General features: G+C 49.1%; 1 protein-coding gene across 1 annotated transcript in view; it reads right to left on the bottom strand.

The window, feature by feature from the left end:
• Positions 1 to 18,063, bottom strand: part of LOC311115768 (protein unc-13 homolog C-like) — a gene marked incomplete at both ends in the record, with an annotated part of 58,809 nt that extends 40,746 nt beyond the window's left edge. The window contains 3 exon segments of the mRNA XM_084190910.1: positions 10,873 to 11,014; positions 16,171 to 16,398; positions 17,844 to 18,063. Coding sequence (XP_084047036.1) covers positions 10,873 to 11,014; positions 16,171 to 16,398; positions 17,844 to 18,063 — 590 coding nt within the window.
• Positions 18,064 to 18,266: the final 203 nt, after the last annotated feature.

Here is an 18,266-nt window from a genome sequence, read left to right as displayed (position 1 = left end):
GCTGGTTGTAGCATGAGTGGGTTTAGGAAGAACGCACATCTTATGGCTTAGAAAAGTGTTGACAGTGCTGAATAACAACTTAAACATGAACTTACTCATAAAAACAGCAGCTCTTCCTGTATTTGTTGAGTCTCTCTCTAGTCATGGTTTTAAAAGTTTTGAATTCTCACAGTATCAACTTTGCTGTGCGTTCTGTGTTCGACTTGTTCTGTCTTGATTGTGTACACCTGTTTCCCATTATGTTGTATTGTCTTCCCTATTTAACCCTCTGTCTTACACTGTATGTTGTGTGTGATTGTATTCGTGATCAGCAGTCGTTAGTGTGCGGGTTATTTCCTCCCTGTGTGGAGATTGTGTATTCACAGTTTACTTTCAAGTAAAGTACATTTTCGGATCAGCTCTGTGTCCTGCATTTGACTTCTGCCACCGCATTTGACTGATGCCTTTGACAGAGTCACACACCAACGACATGGAGTCAGCAGGAGCAGCGGTGCCAGCCGGATCAATGGAAGAACGCGTACAACAACAAGTGGCCATGATCCAGGCTCTCGGCACCGCCATGGAACGTGTGGTGAACTCAATGGAGCGATGGGAGAGAGGAGGTCTTCCTATACCTCCTCCGATTACACCACCACCATCATCGATACCCATCGCTTCACCTCCAGGGTCCAGTGGGATTCGGCTCTCGCTCCCGAGGGCTTATGACGGCACAGCTGCCGGGTGTCAGGGTTTTCTGCTCCAGGTAGAACTCTACCTGGCAACCATCCACCCGGCCCCCTCGGGATACGAGAGCGTGTCCGCCCTCATCTCCTGTCTGTCCGGTAAAGCGCTGGAGTGGGCCAACGCCGAGTGGGGGGGAATAGACGCCGCTACTGTCAGCTATGCGGAGTTCACCCGCCACTTTAGGGCGGTATTCGATCATCCACCAGAGGGAAAAGCGGCGGGTGAGCGTCTATTCCACCTCAGACAGGGGAAGAGGAGCGCGCAGGAATTCGCACTGGACTTTCGGACTCTGGCTGCCAACGCGGGATGGAATGAGAGGGCCCTCATCGACCACTTCCGATGTAGCTTGAGGGAGGACGTGCGTCGGGAATTGGCCTGCAGGGACACCAACCTAAGCCTGGACCAACTGGTGGACATGTCGATTCGACTGGATACCCTGTTGGCTACCCGCGGACGTCCGGATCCGGGGCCGTCCATTCCATCCCCCAGCACTTCCGAGCCTACCCCTATGGAGCTCGGAGGTGCTGCTATGAGGGAGACCAGGAGAGGGGCCGTCCCCTGCACCAACTTTGGCCGCAGAGGACACACTGCTGGTCGGTGCTGGGGAGGGCTTCCTAGGAGTCGAGGCAGTAGGCAGTGCACTGATGAGCCATTCCAGGTGAGTAGGCACCAAACTCACCCAGAGCTCCCTGTTGCGCATATGTGTATGAATGTTGTGTTTCCCGAGTTTTCTCCTCAGTCCCAGCATAAGGCGCTAGTAGATTCAGGCGCAGCTGGGAACTTTATCGATCGTCAGTTTACCCATAAGTTAGGGATTCCTATTGTGCCAGTCGATGTGCCCTTCCCTATCCAAGTCACAGCGCCTCTCAGGATGAAAACGCAGGAGGGGCATGAAGAGAGAATTCGTTTGTATCTGATTGATTCTCCTGCGTTTCCCATGGTGTTGGGGCTTCCCTGGTTAGCTTTTCATGACCCCACTATTTCATGGCAACAGAGGGCTCTCAAGGGATGGTCTGATCAGTGCTTGGGGAGGTGTGTAGGTGTTTCCGTAGGGGCAACGACGGTGGAAAGTCCGAACCAAGTTCCCACCATGCACATTCCACCTGAATATGCCGATTTGGCTCTCGCCTTCTGTAAAAAGAAGGCGACTCAATTACCACCCCATCGACAGGGGGATTGTGCGATAAACCTCCAGATAGGCGCTGCGCTTCCCCGGAGTCACGTGTATCCTCTGTCTCAGGAGGAGACGGCGGCTATGGAGACATATGTCACCGAATCTCTGAGACAGGGATACATATGGCCGTCCACTTCCCCTGCGTCATCGAGTTTCTTTTTTGTGAAGAAGAAGGATGGTGGTTTATGCCCGTGCATTGACTACCGTGGTCTAAATCAGATCACAATAAAATACAGCTATCCACTACCTCTGATTGCTAGTATGACGGAGTCATTGCACGGGGCGCGCTTCTTCACAAAATTGGATCTCAGGAGCGCGTACAACCTGGTGCGTATTCGGAAGGGAGATGAGTGGAAGACAGCATTTAGTACCACCTTGGGGCACTATGAGTACCTCGTCATGCCATACGGTCTGATGAATGCTCCTTCAGTGTTCCAATGGTTTGTGGATGAGATTTTCCGGGAGCTGCATGGACAGGGTGTAGTGGTGTATATCGATGACATTCTAATATACACCGCTACACGAGCCGAGCATGTGTCCCTGGTTCGTCGGGTGCTTGGTAGACTGTTGGAGCATGACCTGTATGTGAAGGCGGAGAAATGTCTGTTCTTCCAAGAGTCCATCTCCTTCCTGGGACACCGCTTGTCCGCGTCAGGTGTGGAGATGGAGATTGACCGCGTTTCGTCCGTGCGTAATTGGCAGACTCCAACCACGGTGAAGGAAGTGCAATGGTTCTTGGGTTTTGCCAATTACTACCGGAGGTTTATCCGGGGCTTTGGGCAGGTAGTGGCTCCCATTACATCCTTGCTAAAGGGAGGGCCAGTGCGTCTGCAGTGGTCGGCTGAGGCGGACAGGGCTTTTAGGCATCTGAAGGACCTGTTTACTTCGGCTCCGGTGCTGGCTCATCCGGATCCTTCCTTGGCATTCCAAGTTGAGGTGGATGCATCCGAGGCTGGGATCGGTGCTGTACTGTCTCAGCGCTCGGGTACGCCACCAAAACTCCGCCCCTGTGCTTTCTTTTCTAAGAAGCTCAGTCTGGCGGAGCGCAATTATGATGTGGGGGACAGGGAGCTGTTAGCTGTGGTTCAAGCCCTGAAGGTGTGGAGGCATTGGCTTGAGGGGGCTAAACACCCTTTTCTCATTTTGACTGACCATCGTAACCTGGAGTACATCCGAGCGGCGAGGAGGTTGAAGATGGGCTATGTTTTTCACTCGATTTGTGTTTACGCTCACTTACAGACCAGGTTCCCAGAACGCTAAGGCAGACGCCCTGTCCCGACTATATGACACAGAGGAGAGGTCCATTGAGCCCACTCCCATATTCCCGGCATCGTGTCTGGTGGCACCGGTGGTGTGGGAGGTTGATGCGGACATTGAGCGGGCGTTATGTACCGAGCCTACTCCCCTCCAGTGTCCGGAGGGTCGGATGTACGTGCCGCTCGAGGTTCGTGATCGATTGATCTATTGGGCTCACACGTCACCCTCCTCTGGTCATCCTGGGATCGGTCGGACAGTGCACTGTCTTAGTGGGAAGTACTGGTGGCCCACTTTAGCCAAGGACGTGAGGGTTTATGTTTCCTCCTGCTCGGTGTGCGCCCAGTGTAAGGCACCTAGACACCTGCCCAGAGGGAAATTACAACCCCTACCCTTTCCACAACGGCCGTGGTCTCATCTATTGGTGGACTTTGTCACGGACCTTCCCCCCTCACAGGGGAACACTACGATCTTGGTCGTGGTGGATCGGTTTTCGAAGGCCTGCCGTCTCATTCCTATGCCAGGTCTCCCTACAGCCCTACAAACTGCTGACGCCCTGTTTACACACGTCTTCCGGCACTACGGGGTACCTGAGGATATAGTGTCAGATCGGGGTCCCCAGTTCACCTCTAGAGTCTGGAGGGCGTTCATGGAACGTCTGGGGGTCTCGATTAGTCTTACCTCAGGTTTTCACCCCGAGAGTAATGGGCAGGTGGAGAGAGTGAACCAGGATGTGGGTAGGTTTCTGAGGTCCTATTGCCAGGACCAGCAGGGGGAGTGGTCGGGATATATCCCCTGGGCAAACTCACTTCGCCACTCCTCAACTAACCTTACGCCTTTTCAGTGTGTGATAGGTTATCAGCCGGTCCTGGCACCTTGGCATCAGAGCCAGATCGAAACTCCTGCGGTGGACGAGTGGTTTCGGCGCTCGGAAGAGACCTGGAACGCTGCGCATGTACACCTGCAGCGGGCTATCAGGCGACAAAAGGCGAGCACCGATCGCCACCGCAGTGAGGCTCCGGTGTATGCACCGGGAGATCGGGTCTGGCTCTCGACCCGAAACCTGCCCCTTCGCCTGCCCTGCCGGAAGCTGGGTCGGCAGTTTGTGGGGCCATTTAAAGTCCTGAGGAGATTGAACGAGGTTTGTTATAGGTTACAACTTCCTATTAATTACCGTATTAACCCCTCGTTCCATGTGTCTCTCCTCAGGCCGGTAGTAGCTGGTCCACTCCAGGAGTCTGAGGTACGAGAGGTTCCTCTGCCCCCACTGGACATCGAGGGGGCTCCGGCGTACTCAGTCCGTTCCATCTTGGATTCGAGGCGTCAGGTGGGGGGCCTGCAGTATCTTGTGGAGTGGGAGGGGTACGGTCCGGAGGAACGGTGCTAGGTCCCTAGGAGGGACATCCTAGATCTCTCCATGTTGAGGGATTTCCACCAGAGTCATCCGACTCGCCCTGCTCCGCGTCCTCCTGGCCGTCTCCGAGGCCGGGGTCGGCGCACGGCTGGAGCCGCGCGTCAAGGGGTGGGTACTGTCACGGATTCAGCCGAGGCTGCCCCTCCTCCTTGCTCGGGCAGGCTTCGGCGTTCGTCGTCACCGGAGTACTAGCTGCTACCGATCTATGTTTCTGTGTTCGACTTGTTCTGTCTTGATTGTGTACACCTGTTTCCCATTATGTTGTATTGTCTTCCCTATTTAACCCTCTGTCTTACACTGTGTGTTGTGTGTGATTGTATTCATGATCGGCAGTCGTTAGTGTGCGGGTTATTTCCTCCCTGTGTGGAGATTGTGTATTCACAGTTTACTTTCAAGTAAAGTACGTTTTCGGATCAGCTCTGTGTCCTGCGTTTGACTTCGCCCACCGCATTTCACTGACGCCTTTGACAGGTTGGCCAGTGGTAGGCCTATAGGTGCACTTGATTTGCTCTCTGGGCCTGCCGGGTAGGCGGAGTTCTACCTTCAAACACATGAAATAGTTCAAAATGGGAATACTTTGCCTTCCCGGCATTAGGGCTGCTGAATCAAGTGCATCAAACACCAACAGCACAAAAGGAATAAAACATTTTGGAATGTAAGGCTTTATTGTTGGGTTTTTTACAGAAATGTTTGGTTATCGACTAGGAATGCCTTGGAGATCGCGATCGACCGGTTGGTGACCACTGGTTGTCCAATCAAAAATGCATATTTTTATCAATGGGCCAAAAGGATGGCCAAAATTAGGGTGACTAAATCAGATTTAAAAAAGTGGTCAAAAATCTGGAAAATTGCATTACGTCAGCTTGGCTGGATGCTGTGCGACAATTAAGGCAACAAAAAATGACAGGCTAACCGTTGAACTGGTCATCTTTCTTCTCAAATCCGGAGGACATCCCCTGTCATCGCCTGTATATAGTCATGTTATTTTTACTTTTTTATTGTTATTAGTTATTCACTGTGTATTTATTCCTCGTGTCACTATTTCCATTTTTATTTGAATTGTTTTATCTTCAATTCTGCATTGTTGGAAAAGGACCCGTAAGTAAGCATTTCACATTTAGTCTACACCTGTTTTTTACGAAGCATGTAACAAATACAATTTCATTGATTTGACATAAAACAATAGAGGTAAGATAGATATCGATTTTGAGACATGACATGTAATATTTTCATATTATAGTATACGCTTTTCATATTAATGCGAAATTACTGTTATTTTTCAAAGATTTCTCACAACAAAACTTTTTATTTTCAAAGCCTTTTACGTTTAATTCAGTTTGTGTTAATTTGTCTTTTTGCGACCCGTGGAAACAACTTTGCAGACGACCACCTCAACATGTAAAATCCTCAACAGAGCTCGGTGCTTAATATCGGATGTATTAGGTAACGAAATCCAACTTTTTGGATATAATGTTAATGATATGTTAGAGAAAGACCCCACTGAATGATTCAGAACATGAAGAATCATATTTGTCTTGGTAAAATGTATTTTATAGCATAAGGAAGTGAAATGTCATCACCAAAGCGTGTTTTCAACCACTGGACAGAGTTAGTTTACCAGCAGCCCTTGAAGGTGAAAAGCTGTGTGGCCATCCTTCCTCCTCCCCTCCTTCCTCCTCCCCTCCTCCCCTCCTCCCTCCTCCCTCCTCCCCTCCTCCCCTCCTCCCTCCTCCCTCCTCCCCTCCTCCCTCCTCCCTCCTCCCCTCCTCCCTCCTCCCTCCTCCCCTCCTCCCCTCCTCCCCTCCTCCCTCCTCCCTCCTCCCTCCTCCCCTCCTCCCTCCTCCCCTCCTCCCTCCTCCCTCCTCCCCTCTTCCCTCCTCCCTCCTCCCTCCTCCCTCCTCCCCTCCTCCCCTCCTCCCTCCTCCCATCCTCCCTCCTCCCATCCTCCTCTCCTCCCTCCCCTCCTCCCCTCCTCCCTCCTCCCCTCCTCCCTCCTCCCCTCCTCCCTCCTCCCCTCCTCCCCTCCTCCCCTCCTCCCCTCCTCCCATCCTCCCATCCTCTTCTCCTCCCATCCTCCCTCCTCCCATCCTCCTCTCCTCCCATCCTCCCTCCTCCCATCCTCCCTCCTCCCATCCTCCTCTCCTCCCATCCTCCCTCCTCCCATCCTCCCTCCTCCCCTCCTCCCCTCCTCCCCTCCTCCCCTCCTCCCATCCTCCATCCTCCCATCCTCCTCTCCTCCCATCCTCCCTCCTCCCATCCTCCCTCCTCCCCTCCTCCCTCCTCCCCTCCTCCCCTCCTCCCATCCTCCCTCCTCCCATCCTCTTCTCCTCCCATCCTCCTCTCCTCCCACCCTCTCTAGAGCCGCTCAGCTGTTTTATCTACTGACAGCAGCTCTGACCTAACTTGATATGACCTCACACTATCCTGGAGCACAAACAGACCTGGAGACTCAGTGTAGTCACGTCACAGTCATATATTATGGCTAGGGTTGGCATAGTGTGGGTGGCTGTTAGGTTAGGGTTGCCATTGGGGCTTCAGAGTTGTCCTCTCCTCTAGATGTATGTGGAAAATGAAAGACCTGGAAGGAGGAGAGGACAGGGGGATGGAGAGGAGAGGAGAGAGAGGAGAGCAGGGGAGAGGAGAGGAGGAGAAGAGGAAAGTAAAGTAGAGAAGAGGAGAACATGGGAGAGGAGCAGAGAGGAGAGGGGGGGAAGAGGAAAGTAAAGTAGAGAAGAGGAGAATGGAGGAGAGTAAAGGACCAGAGAGGAGAGGAGGATACAGGAGAGGAGAGGAGACGGGGGAGGAGAGGAGAGGGGGAGGAGAGGAGAGGAGAGGGGGGAGGGGGTTGGAGAGGAGAGCGGGGAGGGGCAGGAGCGGAGAGGGGGGAGGGGGCAGGAGAGGAGAGGGGAGAAGAGGATGATGGAGAAGAGGAGGATAAAGGAGAGGAGAGAAGAGAAGAGGAGAGCAGATGAGAGAAGAGGATGATGGAGAAGAGGAGGATAAAGGAGAGGAGAGAAGAGAAGAGGAGAGCAGATGAGAGGAGAGGAGAAGGAGATAAGGATAAAGGAGAGGAGAGGGGGATGTCATTCTGCCTCACCAGATCTCTTCAGGAAACCCTGCTGTCCATAGTGTTCCCCCACCCAGGGGTGTGTGTGTGTTTGTGATGTGTGTGTATGCGCGTGCGTGTGTGTTAGTGGCACCCACAGATGGATGTCCCTGTCAGGAAAAGAGCTAAGAGCCCAAGACCCTGTCACATGGCATGGAGATAACATCTTTTCCCTCTCTGTCTCTGTCTCTCCCTCTCTGTCTCTCTGTTTCTCCCTCTCTGTCTCTCCCTCTCTCCCTCTCTGTCTCTCCCTCTCCCTCTTTGTCTCTCTGTTTCTCCCTCTCTGTCCCTCCCTCTCTGTCTCTGTCTCTCCCTCTCTGTCGCTCTGTCTCTCCCTCTCTGTCTCTCCCTCTCTGTCTCTCCCTCGCTGTCTCTCCCTCGCTGTCTCTCCCTCTCTGTCTCTCCCTCTCTGTCTCTCCCTCTCTCTCCGTCTCTGTCTCTCCGTCTCTGTCTCTCCGTCTCTGTCTCTCTGTCTCTCTCCCTCTGTCTCTCCCTCTCTGTCTCTCCCTCTCTGTCTCTCCCTCTCTCCCTCTCTGTCTCTCCCTCTCTCCCTCTCTGTCTCTCCCTCTGTCTCTCCCTCTCTCCCTCTCTGTCTCTCCCTCTCTCCCTCTCTGTCTCTCCCTCTCTGTCTCTCCCTCTCTCTCCGTCTCTGTCTCTCCATCTCTGTCTCTCCGTCTGTCTCCCTCTCTGTCTCTCGCTCTCTGTCTCTCCCTCTCTGTCTCTCCCTCTCTGTCTCTTGCTCTCTGTCTCTCCCTCTCTGTCTCTCCCTCTCTGTCTCTCCCTCTCTGTCTCTCTTGCTCTCTCTTGCACTCTCTCTCTCTTGCTCTCTCTCTCTTGCTTGCTCTCTCTCTCTCCCTCTCTCTCCTCCTCCCTCCCTCTCTTTTTTGCACAGGAGGCAAGAATGAGCAGTGTAACTCTATCCGCATTTCATTCTGTGGTTTTTCATAGATACCACACACACACAGACACACACACAGAGAGAGTGAAGGGAGTGAGAGTGTTGAGTGGGGAGAGTAAGATTAAGGAGCGTGAGAGTTAATGGAGTGAGCAGATTGAGGAGAGTGAGGAGAGTGGGGAGAGTGCGTAGAGTGGGGATAGTGCGTAGAGTGGGGAGAGTGCGTAGAGTGGGGAGAGTGTGGAGTTTGGGGAGAGTGGGTAGAGTGGGGAGAGTGAGTAGAGTGGGGAGAGTGAGGAGAGTGGGGAGAGTGAGAGTGAAGGAAGTGGGGAGAGTGGGGAGAGTGAGGAGAGTGGGGAGAGTGAAGGGAGTGGGGAGAGTGAGGGTGAAGGGAGTGGGGAGTGTGAGAGTAGGAGTGAAGGGAGTGGGGAGAGTGGGGAGAGTGAGAGTGAAGGGAGAGGGGACAGTGGGGAGAGTGAGGAGAGTGAGAGTAAAGGGAGTGGGGAGAGTGGGGAGAGTGAAGAGAGTGAAGAGAGTGAGGAGAGTGGGGAGAATGAGGAGAGTGGGAAGAGTGAGGAGAGTGGGAAGAGTGGGGAGAGTGAGAGTAGAGGGAGTGGGGAGAGTGAGGAGAGTGGGGAGAGTGGGGAGAGTGAGGAGAGTGAGAGTAGAGGGAGTGGGGAGAGTGAGGAGAGTGGGGAGAGTGAGATAAGTGAGAGTGAAGGGAGTGGGGAGAGTGAGGAGAGTGAGGAGCGTGGGGAGAGTGAGAGTGAAGGGAGTGAGAGTGAAGGGAGTGAGAGTGAAGGGAGTGAGAGTAAAGGAAGTGAGAGTAAGGAGTGTGAGAGTGAAGAGAGCGAGGAGAGTGAGAGTAGCTGCAATCAGGCTGTCTCTCTAACGAACACAAATGCACACCCACACACACCCACACACACACTCACACACACGCACACAGACACACAGACACACAGACACACAGACACACAGACACACACACAAATTGCCTCCATCAGCAGATAGAGAGCATGGTGGAAGGCAGCTCCAACAAAGCCTCTCCGTCTCCTAGATACAGGTATTCTAATCGCCAGCGCTATGGTTTCTATGGAAATGGGGTGCTTGATTTATCTTTATCTATGTTTGTCTCTATTTAAAGCTTGAGTCCATACTTGGTGAAACTACCACACCGTTTGCAATATTACAACAAAATAAGAAGTTACTTCAAACTTTTTTCTCTGACATTAGTCCACATCATTGCACGCGCCATAGAAAAACAGAGTATGAACTGCATAAAAATGTGTTCAGGATGCTGGCTGCTCCTCTTCTCTATTATCATCCAAACAAAAACAATAACAACTGTGGCTGTGGTGAACAATGGCGCTATTTCACCTTATGCGTGATGCATTTATACAACAACAGGATGTACTGGCTTTAGAACAGACTCCTTAAGCCTCATGACGTTGATGTGAGATGTGTGATTCATTGTGCTATACTGCTGTTTTACAGAATGCCATATTCCAGTGTTCTAGGTTGTGTTAGGTGTTAGATAATACCATTAGTTCTCGGTTCTCTGTGCACTTTACATCAACATGAACAACATTCCAATCAACATGACAGTCTGTCACCACTCAGTCAGTTAATGGCATGTTCAGAGTTCAGAGTTCAGACTCACAGAGAGCAAGATTTCAACCATAATACCTTCTCTAATGCCACCATGGGTCAATGTCTACACAGCACAACAGCACAACACATCATCAAAAGTTACCTCTCCATTTTAGAAGTTGTTGTTTATTTAAAAAGGGACTGAGCTAACATGGGTTAGCTTTACAATACTTTCAGTAAACACAAACAAAACTGTAAACACAAAGCTGGTGTGAAATGAGTTTCCATATAGATGACAATCATGGCAATAACACATTTTTCATTTAAATGCATTTTCATTATTTCCCCTCTCCGCTCCCCTTATTTGTTGGTGTTGTAGGTTCTAGATGTCTGTGATAACAATGTCTGCTGGAGTAAAGTTTGTGTATTACAGCTTAAGAAGGTAGCCTTGTCTGAGCCAGAATGGTCCATAGGGTAGGAGCTTATCTCTTGTTTCTGTAGCCTGAGGCAGCTTGATGTACTCCACCTGGACTTATAGTCATGCGTGCATATATTTTATGTATGGGAATCATACCCACGACCCCTGGGGTTGCAAGTGCAATGCGCTACCGAATAAGCCACACAGGACAACGTCTATAATACAGTCTGTAGTACACTGGCTTAGGTTGTAGTAATGTTGTAGTAGTGAAATACTGTATGTTCATGATACTCACAAGAAGAACTTCTCGTCCCAGACAGGGTTGAGGTTCCCAAAGATGGTCTTGGTCCGCCGTTTGGTCTTCCCTACCTGGACAGTCACGTAGGGGTCACTGGAACCTGTCTTATCCTTGGCCTGCAGACCTTGGGCACACATCACTGGAGAGGAGAGAGGGGGAGTCAGGGAGAGACAGGGGGAGGAGAGGGAGGCAGGGGAAGACAGAGGAAGACAGGGGAAGACAGGGAAAGACATGGGAAGACAGAGGAAGACATGGGAAGACAGGGGAAGACAGGGGGATGCAGGGGAAGACAGGGGAAGGCAGGGGGAGACAGAGGAAGACATGGGAAGGCACGGGAAGAAAGGGGGAGGCAGGGGAAGGCAAGGGGAGACAGGGGAGACAGTGGAAGACAGGGGGAGGCAGGGGAAGACAGGGGAAGACAGAGGAAGGCAGGGGAAGACAGGGGAAGACAAGGGAAGGCACGGGAAGACAGGGGAAGGCAAGGGGAGACAGGGGAGACAGTGGAAGACAGGGGGAGGCAGGGGAAGACAGGGGAAGACAGAGGAAGGCAGGGGAAGACGGGGAGGTAGGGGAACACAAGGGGAGACAGGGGGAGGCAGGAGGAGACAGGAGGAGACAGGGGGAAGACAGGGGGAGGCACGGGGAGACAGGAGAGACACAGAAATAACAACAGTAAGACTTAAGAGGCTTTTGTTCCAGCCCAGCACTAATATACAGTATAATATACATATTAAAACGTATGTAACACTTATAGCCTGCAGGTGTAATGCTGTATTACCTGCTATAAACTAGTATGAGCCTTATGTCTTATGTATAGGTGCCATAACCATGTAAACGTGTCTCCAGTATAGCCAATCTGTCTGTTGGTGAAGCAGTGAATATCTGCTTCGCCAACAGACAGATACCCAAGAGAGACCAGTCCACCACCATCGTACACGCCCATGCACGAACACACACACATTACATTTAAATGTTTTTACAATTATTTTTGTCATTTATCAGACGTTCTTATCCAGAGTGACTTATGTTCATCTTAAGATAGCTTGTTATGACAACCACATATCAGAGTCTTAGTAAATACATTTTTCCTCAATAAAGAAGTTATCAGCAAAGTCAGTGTTAGTATGAAAAAATAAGTGCACTTTAGTTTTTTTAATGTCTTATTTAAGATACAGCACTTAAAGATGCACTCTTAAAGATTTGTATAATTTCAGCCAGCAGTTTTGAAAGTGGTGCTCACGAGCCAAAACAGGTCCCCGTTTTTTGTGTACTATGCCATCCATTTCGTGTGATATGTTAAAGGTGCCATATGCAGAAATCGCTCCGCCATTTCCTGGTTACTAAAATTCTAATAGTTTACCTAAGTTTATGTGACAAAACAAGCAATTGTTACAAAACAAGCAAATATGGAATATACAGCTTTGTAGTGAATTCTCATGAATAAAAATAAATAAATAAACATTAGGAACACCTGAGCTGTGTTCGAATACTCATACTAACTGCACTAACCGTAGTATTTGTGATGTGAATTGAGTAAATAGTATGCCTATTGGTCATAGTATGGATATATTTAGTAAGCCAAAAGTTCCCAGATGTCATACTAAATTCGCCAAAATACTAAGTATACAAGCAGTGGACACTCTTTCCGTAATTTTAGGGCACGGAAAATGCAATTCTTCCGAAAATGGGCGTGGCTCCACAACGTTTTCAGATTAGAAGAAAATGGCGGAAAATATGCAGGGTAAGTCTGACGAGAGCGGATACAAATTAATTGCTTTAACTAATTATGAAGAAAATGTTGAGCAATGTAATAAAGTAGTGACTTTTCAGATAAGTTACATTGGCTGACAATTTGTTAGCTACACTATCCTTACGAACCGCATAGCATTACAGCAGTATGTACCGGTATGTTAGCTAGTTACCTAACGTTAGTTGGTTACTAATACATCGAACTTTCCAGGCAGTATATTATCTATCTGCTATCTAACTAACTACCCAACGTTTATTGACTTGATTATTCACATCATTCTTAGCTAAGTGGTATAGTCGTTGTGCGTTTCAATGGACATTGTTAATTCTGGCTATCTACTCCGATTTCAGAGCATGCTCGTCTGAAAGTGCCAGAGCGCAGAATAACTGATGAATTTACGAACGCTTAACACCCGTTGAATATATGGCCGGTGTCAGTAAACGTTGGCAAAAAAAAGCGTTATTAAATTGTTGCCAGCTACAGTCACCAACGCTCTGGATAACCAGCTCTACTATGGCGAGTTAAACGGTCTGAGTGAGGTGTTCTCTCATTTGTGTCTGGAAGTAGCTAGCCAACGTTAGCCAGTTAGCTTGGGTGCTTGCCAGCCGTTGAACGCTCGGATCAACCCTACACTTCCGCCAGAGCGTCCAGTCTGCGCTCTGAACGCTCTGGATTTCCAGATCTGGCTTTGGCACTCCAGATTGAATTTACGAACACACCCGAAAACGTAAAATGTATAGCTAGTCATTTGTTATGCTAACAAGCTAGCAACAGGTTGCATAGCAACAGCATCAACTTCCGGTAGACAGGCGAAGCGCTAGGACGCTCAACTGAAACAATACCGTTCGTTTACAGTATACTAAAATGAACTAATAGGATGCAGTATATACTCATTAAGTATGTAGTATACAGTATGTTAGTATGGGTATTTGAACACAGCTCTGCTCTTTCCAAGACATAGACTGAAAAGGTGAATCAAGTTGAAAGCTATGATCCCTTATTGATGTCACTTGTTAAATCCTCTTCAATCAGTGTAGATGAAGGGGAGGAGACAGGTTAAAGAATGATTTTTAAGCCTTGAGCTAATTGGATTGTGCATGTGTGCCATTCAGAGGGTGAATGGGCAAGAAAAAATATTTGTGCCTTTGAACGGGGTATGGTAGTAGGTGCCAGGCGCACTGGTTTGAGTGTGTCAAGAACTGCAATGCTACTGGGTTTTTCACACTCAACCGTTTCCTGTGTGTATCAAGAATGGTTCACCACCCAAAGGACATCCAACCAACTTGACACAACTGTGGGAAGCTTTGGGGTCAACATGGGCCAGCATCCCTGTGAAACGCTTTCGACACCTTGTAGAGTCCATGCCCCTATGAATTGAGGCTGTTCTGAAGGCAAAAGGGTGTGCAACTCAACATTAGGAAGGTGTTCCTAATGTTTTGTACACTCAGTGTATAGTGTAGAGAATCATTGCACAATCTAAATCTCTGTGAAATATATTTTCAATAACCCCAAATATTGTATTTTCAGCTGTTTGATGCTGGTGTACAAAACCAATAGTAAAAGACGCAAAAACTAAACTTAAAACAGGAAGCATAGAAATAGCGCACATGGAACAGATCTACTGCGTCTTAGATTTGCTGTCAATAAGAATGACAGATCTATAACTCACATTTCTATGTGAATTTGGTCAGGTCGCCCAAAAAGTTACACATTACAGCTTTAAGACTTTTGCAATTCGTATGATATGTTGCAAATCCAATTTGTACAATATGTTACAAATTTGTTGTGCTTAAGATTCCGGAGTGCATCTTTAACTTGAATTGCCCTAGCCAGACTATAGCAACAACAACAACTTGTTGAAAGACAAAATATTAGGTTAGCTACTCTTGCAGATACTATTTGTCTTCCCAGGCTATAGATGAGACACACACACACCCCTACACCAACACAGACACACAACCTATACCCCCTTAACCGCTCCCCCCACACACCCTTAACCGTCCATCTCAGAGAGGAAGTAGTATTTCCCAGGCCCATAAAAGGTAAAAGGACACTGTGCATTAAATATGTATGAGTGATACTCTGTATTATTCATGGTATATAACTCCCCCAGCCAGCCCCTCTCCCCTCACTGACAGAGACTGGTGGGCCGGGCTCTCAAAGACACCACAAATGAGAAGCTACAGCCTTGTGTTGCCCACAGCAGCTAGGAAATACAATAAAATGAGAGAGGGGGGGAGAGGGGATGAGAGGGGGAGAGCGAGGGAATACAGGGGATAGACAGAGATAGGGAAGAGATGGCAGAGACAGAGTGAAAAGGGAGAAAGGGGAGAGAGAGAGAGAGAGGAAGAGCAGAGAGAGAGAGTGATGTGGAAAGGGAAAGGGAGGGGTAGAGAGAGGTGGAACATTTAGTAAGAGGCAGAGAACGGCTGATGTCTATGTTAGGCTTTGTATAATGTAGTATAATGTACCGCAACTACAAAGCTGAGTGATGGAGAGAAAATGAGAGAGAGAGGGGGAGAGATAGAAAAAAAGTGTAAGAGATGGATAGAGAGAGAGGGAGAGAGAATGGGAGGGGAGAGAGGGAGCGTGGGGAGGGGAGAGAGGGAACGGGAGAAGGTGAGAGAGAGAGGGGTAATGATGGAAAAAAGGAGTGATGGAGAGAGGGAGTTTATTAAGTATACCGAATTTCTCCTTCCTATAGCAGTCTAAACAAATCCACTGATCCAGGACTGGGATGTAGCAGTTAGTAATAATATAATATAATATGCCTTTTAGCAGATGCTTTTATCCAAAGCGACTTACAGTCATGCGTGCATACATTTTTGTGTATGGGTGGTCCCGGGGATCGAACCCACTAACCTGGCGTTACAAGCGCTGTGCTCTACCAGCTGAGCTACAGAGGACCACCAGTTAGCTGATGCAGAACATTCACATCTCACAGCTGCCTAGCTATCTACCGCCAAAGTTCTACACAATCAATGTGTGTCTGTGTTTATCAAATGAATAATACATAGATAAAGAGTCAATAAGTCGGTTCTAAAATGGGACGTTCGATAAGGCCAGAGAGATACATGGGAGCGGGAGGCAGTTTTTCTCTCCGTCTCTGTCTCTTGGGGATTGATTGACACATAAGGAACGGCAGGAATGCTATATGGGCAATAATACAGCTCAGCTCAGCCCAATCTGGTCTAATTTAGCCCAGAGGATCTGTATGCTCTGTTCTCACCCCCGTCAGATAATACACACACAGAGACACACACACACACACACACACACACACACACACACACACACACACACCACCAATCAGGCGGAGCATAGGATCAGCCACAGTTGTGCAGTGCCCTTCCAGCTATGTGCCTTGCTCAAGAGGATCTGAAACCATTTATTATAGTCCAGCAAACCTTCCCAGCACTAGGCCTCAGTGATTGTGATTGTGCTAAGATGTGATGTTGACCTTGGCGGACCACTTGGAGGTTCCCTCCAGTATAGCCTGCTTGGCTAGGGGCTAGGGCTCAGTTCTTAGTGTTGGTACTACTAACCTGTGATGTTGATCTTGGCAGACCACTTGGAGGTTCCCTCCAGCACTGCTTGCTTGGCGGTCTTCAGGTGTCCAGTAAAGTCCTCTTTAGAGATCCCAAACATCTCCTGGATGACCTCAAACACCTCAGGCCGGTTCTTCTCCCTGATCTTCATCCTCTCCTTCATGGCCATGATGATGTTCAGGGTCTTGTCCTCAGCGCCGTGCTTAGAACTCTTCTCCACCGCCCCTAGAACACCACACACAAACAGGAAAACAGACACACACACCATTACACATTAGGATACAGCATCGTGCTTACAACTCTTGTCCACCGCCCTTAGATTTCCTCAGGCCCATCTATCAAACACACAGATAACTTTCTCCCCTGCTCTTTCTGGACTCTATCTTTCTCTATCTTTCTCTCTCTACCTTTCTATTTTGGGTATCTTGTCCCTAGAACACAATGGGAAGCAGTTGTTGTAGGAGGAGAATGTTACAAATATTGGCTGTGCTTAGAACACACTTAGAAGCATCCTTTGTCCCCTCACTTACTCTGTGTGTTTGTGTGGGTGAGTAGGGGGTGGGGGTTATAAAGCCTTTGGCTATGGCCTCTCTCTCAAACACACAGTTCTGCTTTCTGCTCATGCTTTTTTTGGACCCTCCCTCTCCCCTCTCTCCCCTCTCTCTCTTTTTCTCTCCTCCTCTAATCGAGTTATCTCGCCTGTCATCTTTGGCGAGGTCATGAACTGCGATTGAGATCAAATTAAACATGAATCATCATTTGAATAAAACACTATGTATGCGTACCAAATTACACTATTTTCCCTATATAGTGCACTACTAAAAGTAGTGCACTATATAGGGAATAGGGTGCCATTTGGGAAGCAATCAGAGTGTTCTATCATTCAGAGTGTAGCTAATCCAGTTACAGAGAGTGACGACGGTCCTGGGGCTAACGTGTCACACGTCTACTGTCATCCAATCAAAACACACTAGGATAAACCTCTAGATACTACCCAAAACATGACCTGCTACTGCAGAATGGAAGGAACCAGTTTAAATAAACATTACAGTAACAAGATGGAGAGGATGTGTGTGTGTTTAAGTCCAAACACAAACACGTTTCAGAGCTAGCTACACTTCAAAGCAGGCTGGGAGGCAGAGAATAATGTCATACTGAGAGCCAGAGGAGACACCCTCCCTGTAAGGCTGGAGACAACAGCTGGATACAACATACACACACACACATGCACACACATGCATGCACACACACATGGCATCTGGTGTATGCTATATGGAGTAAAATGTCCAATGGTGCTGCAGTAAACAAACAAGCTGAAGTGGACAGCAACATAATCTGGATTCTGAAGTTCAGCCCCACAGGACAGTGGACAGTGCTCACATAGCTCCCATTGTAAATATTATGTGAAGAAATTGCAACTAAAGGAAGATAGAACTCTCCCATTGTTGCTTTGAATCTGTAACCCATATGAATGCATATTCTGTGTGTGTGTGTGTGTGTGTGTGTGTGAGCCTGTGTGTGTGTGCGTGCGAGCCTGTGTGTGTGTGCGTGCGAGTGTGAGTACAAGCCTATGTGTGTGTGTGCAAGTGGGAGTTCGAGCCTGTGTGTGTGGGTGTGAGCCTGTGTGTGTGGGAGTGCGACCCTGTGTGTGTGTGTGTGTATTTCCTTACTCTGTAGACAGTCGGCGTTGAGTAGATCCTGACACTTCTCGTGGCATTTGACACCACACTCGGAGCAGCGCATGCCCTGCCTGGCGATGCCCCACAGCAGGCCCTCACACTCATGGCAGTAGGTCGGGGCGGTGGCCGTCCACACCTCAAAGTTATGAGGCGTCGTAGACGAGATGGGATAGATCAACGCCTGTAACGTCTTCCTAAACACGTGCAGTTTCTGGAGAGGAGGAGAGAGAGGGGAGAGGAGAGGAGAGGAGAAGAGGGCGGAGGAGCGAGAAAGAGGGGGGAGAGAGAGACAGAAGGAGAAATATAGAGAAGAAAGGAGAGGGAAGGAAGAAAGTGGGTGGGAGTGAGAGGTCAGAGGTCAGATTATAAAACACGAGTGTTGCTGTAGGGGACCAGAGCTCTGCTCCGCACGTA

This window comes from Coregonus lavaretus (assembly GCF_964263955.1).
Source record: "Coregonus lavaretus genome assembly, contig: HAP1_SCAFFOLD_2987, whole genome shotgun sequence".
Taxonomy (NCBI): Eukaryota; Metazoa; Chordata; class Actinopteri; order Salmoniformes; family Salmonidae; genus Coregonus; species Coregonus lavaretus.
This window is presented reverse-complemented; position numbering and strand designations above follow the sequence as displayed.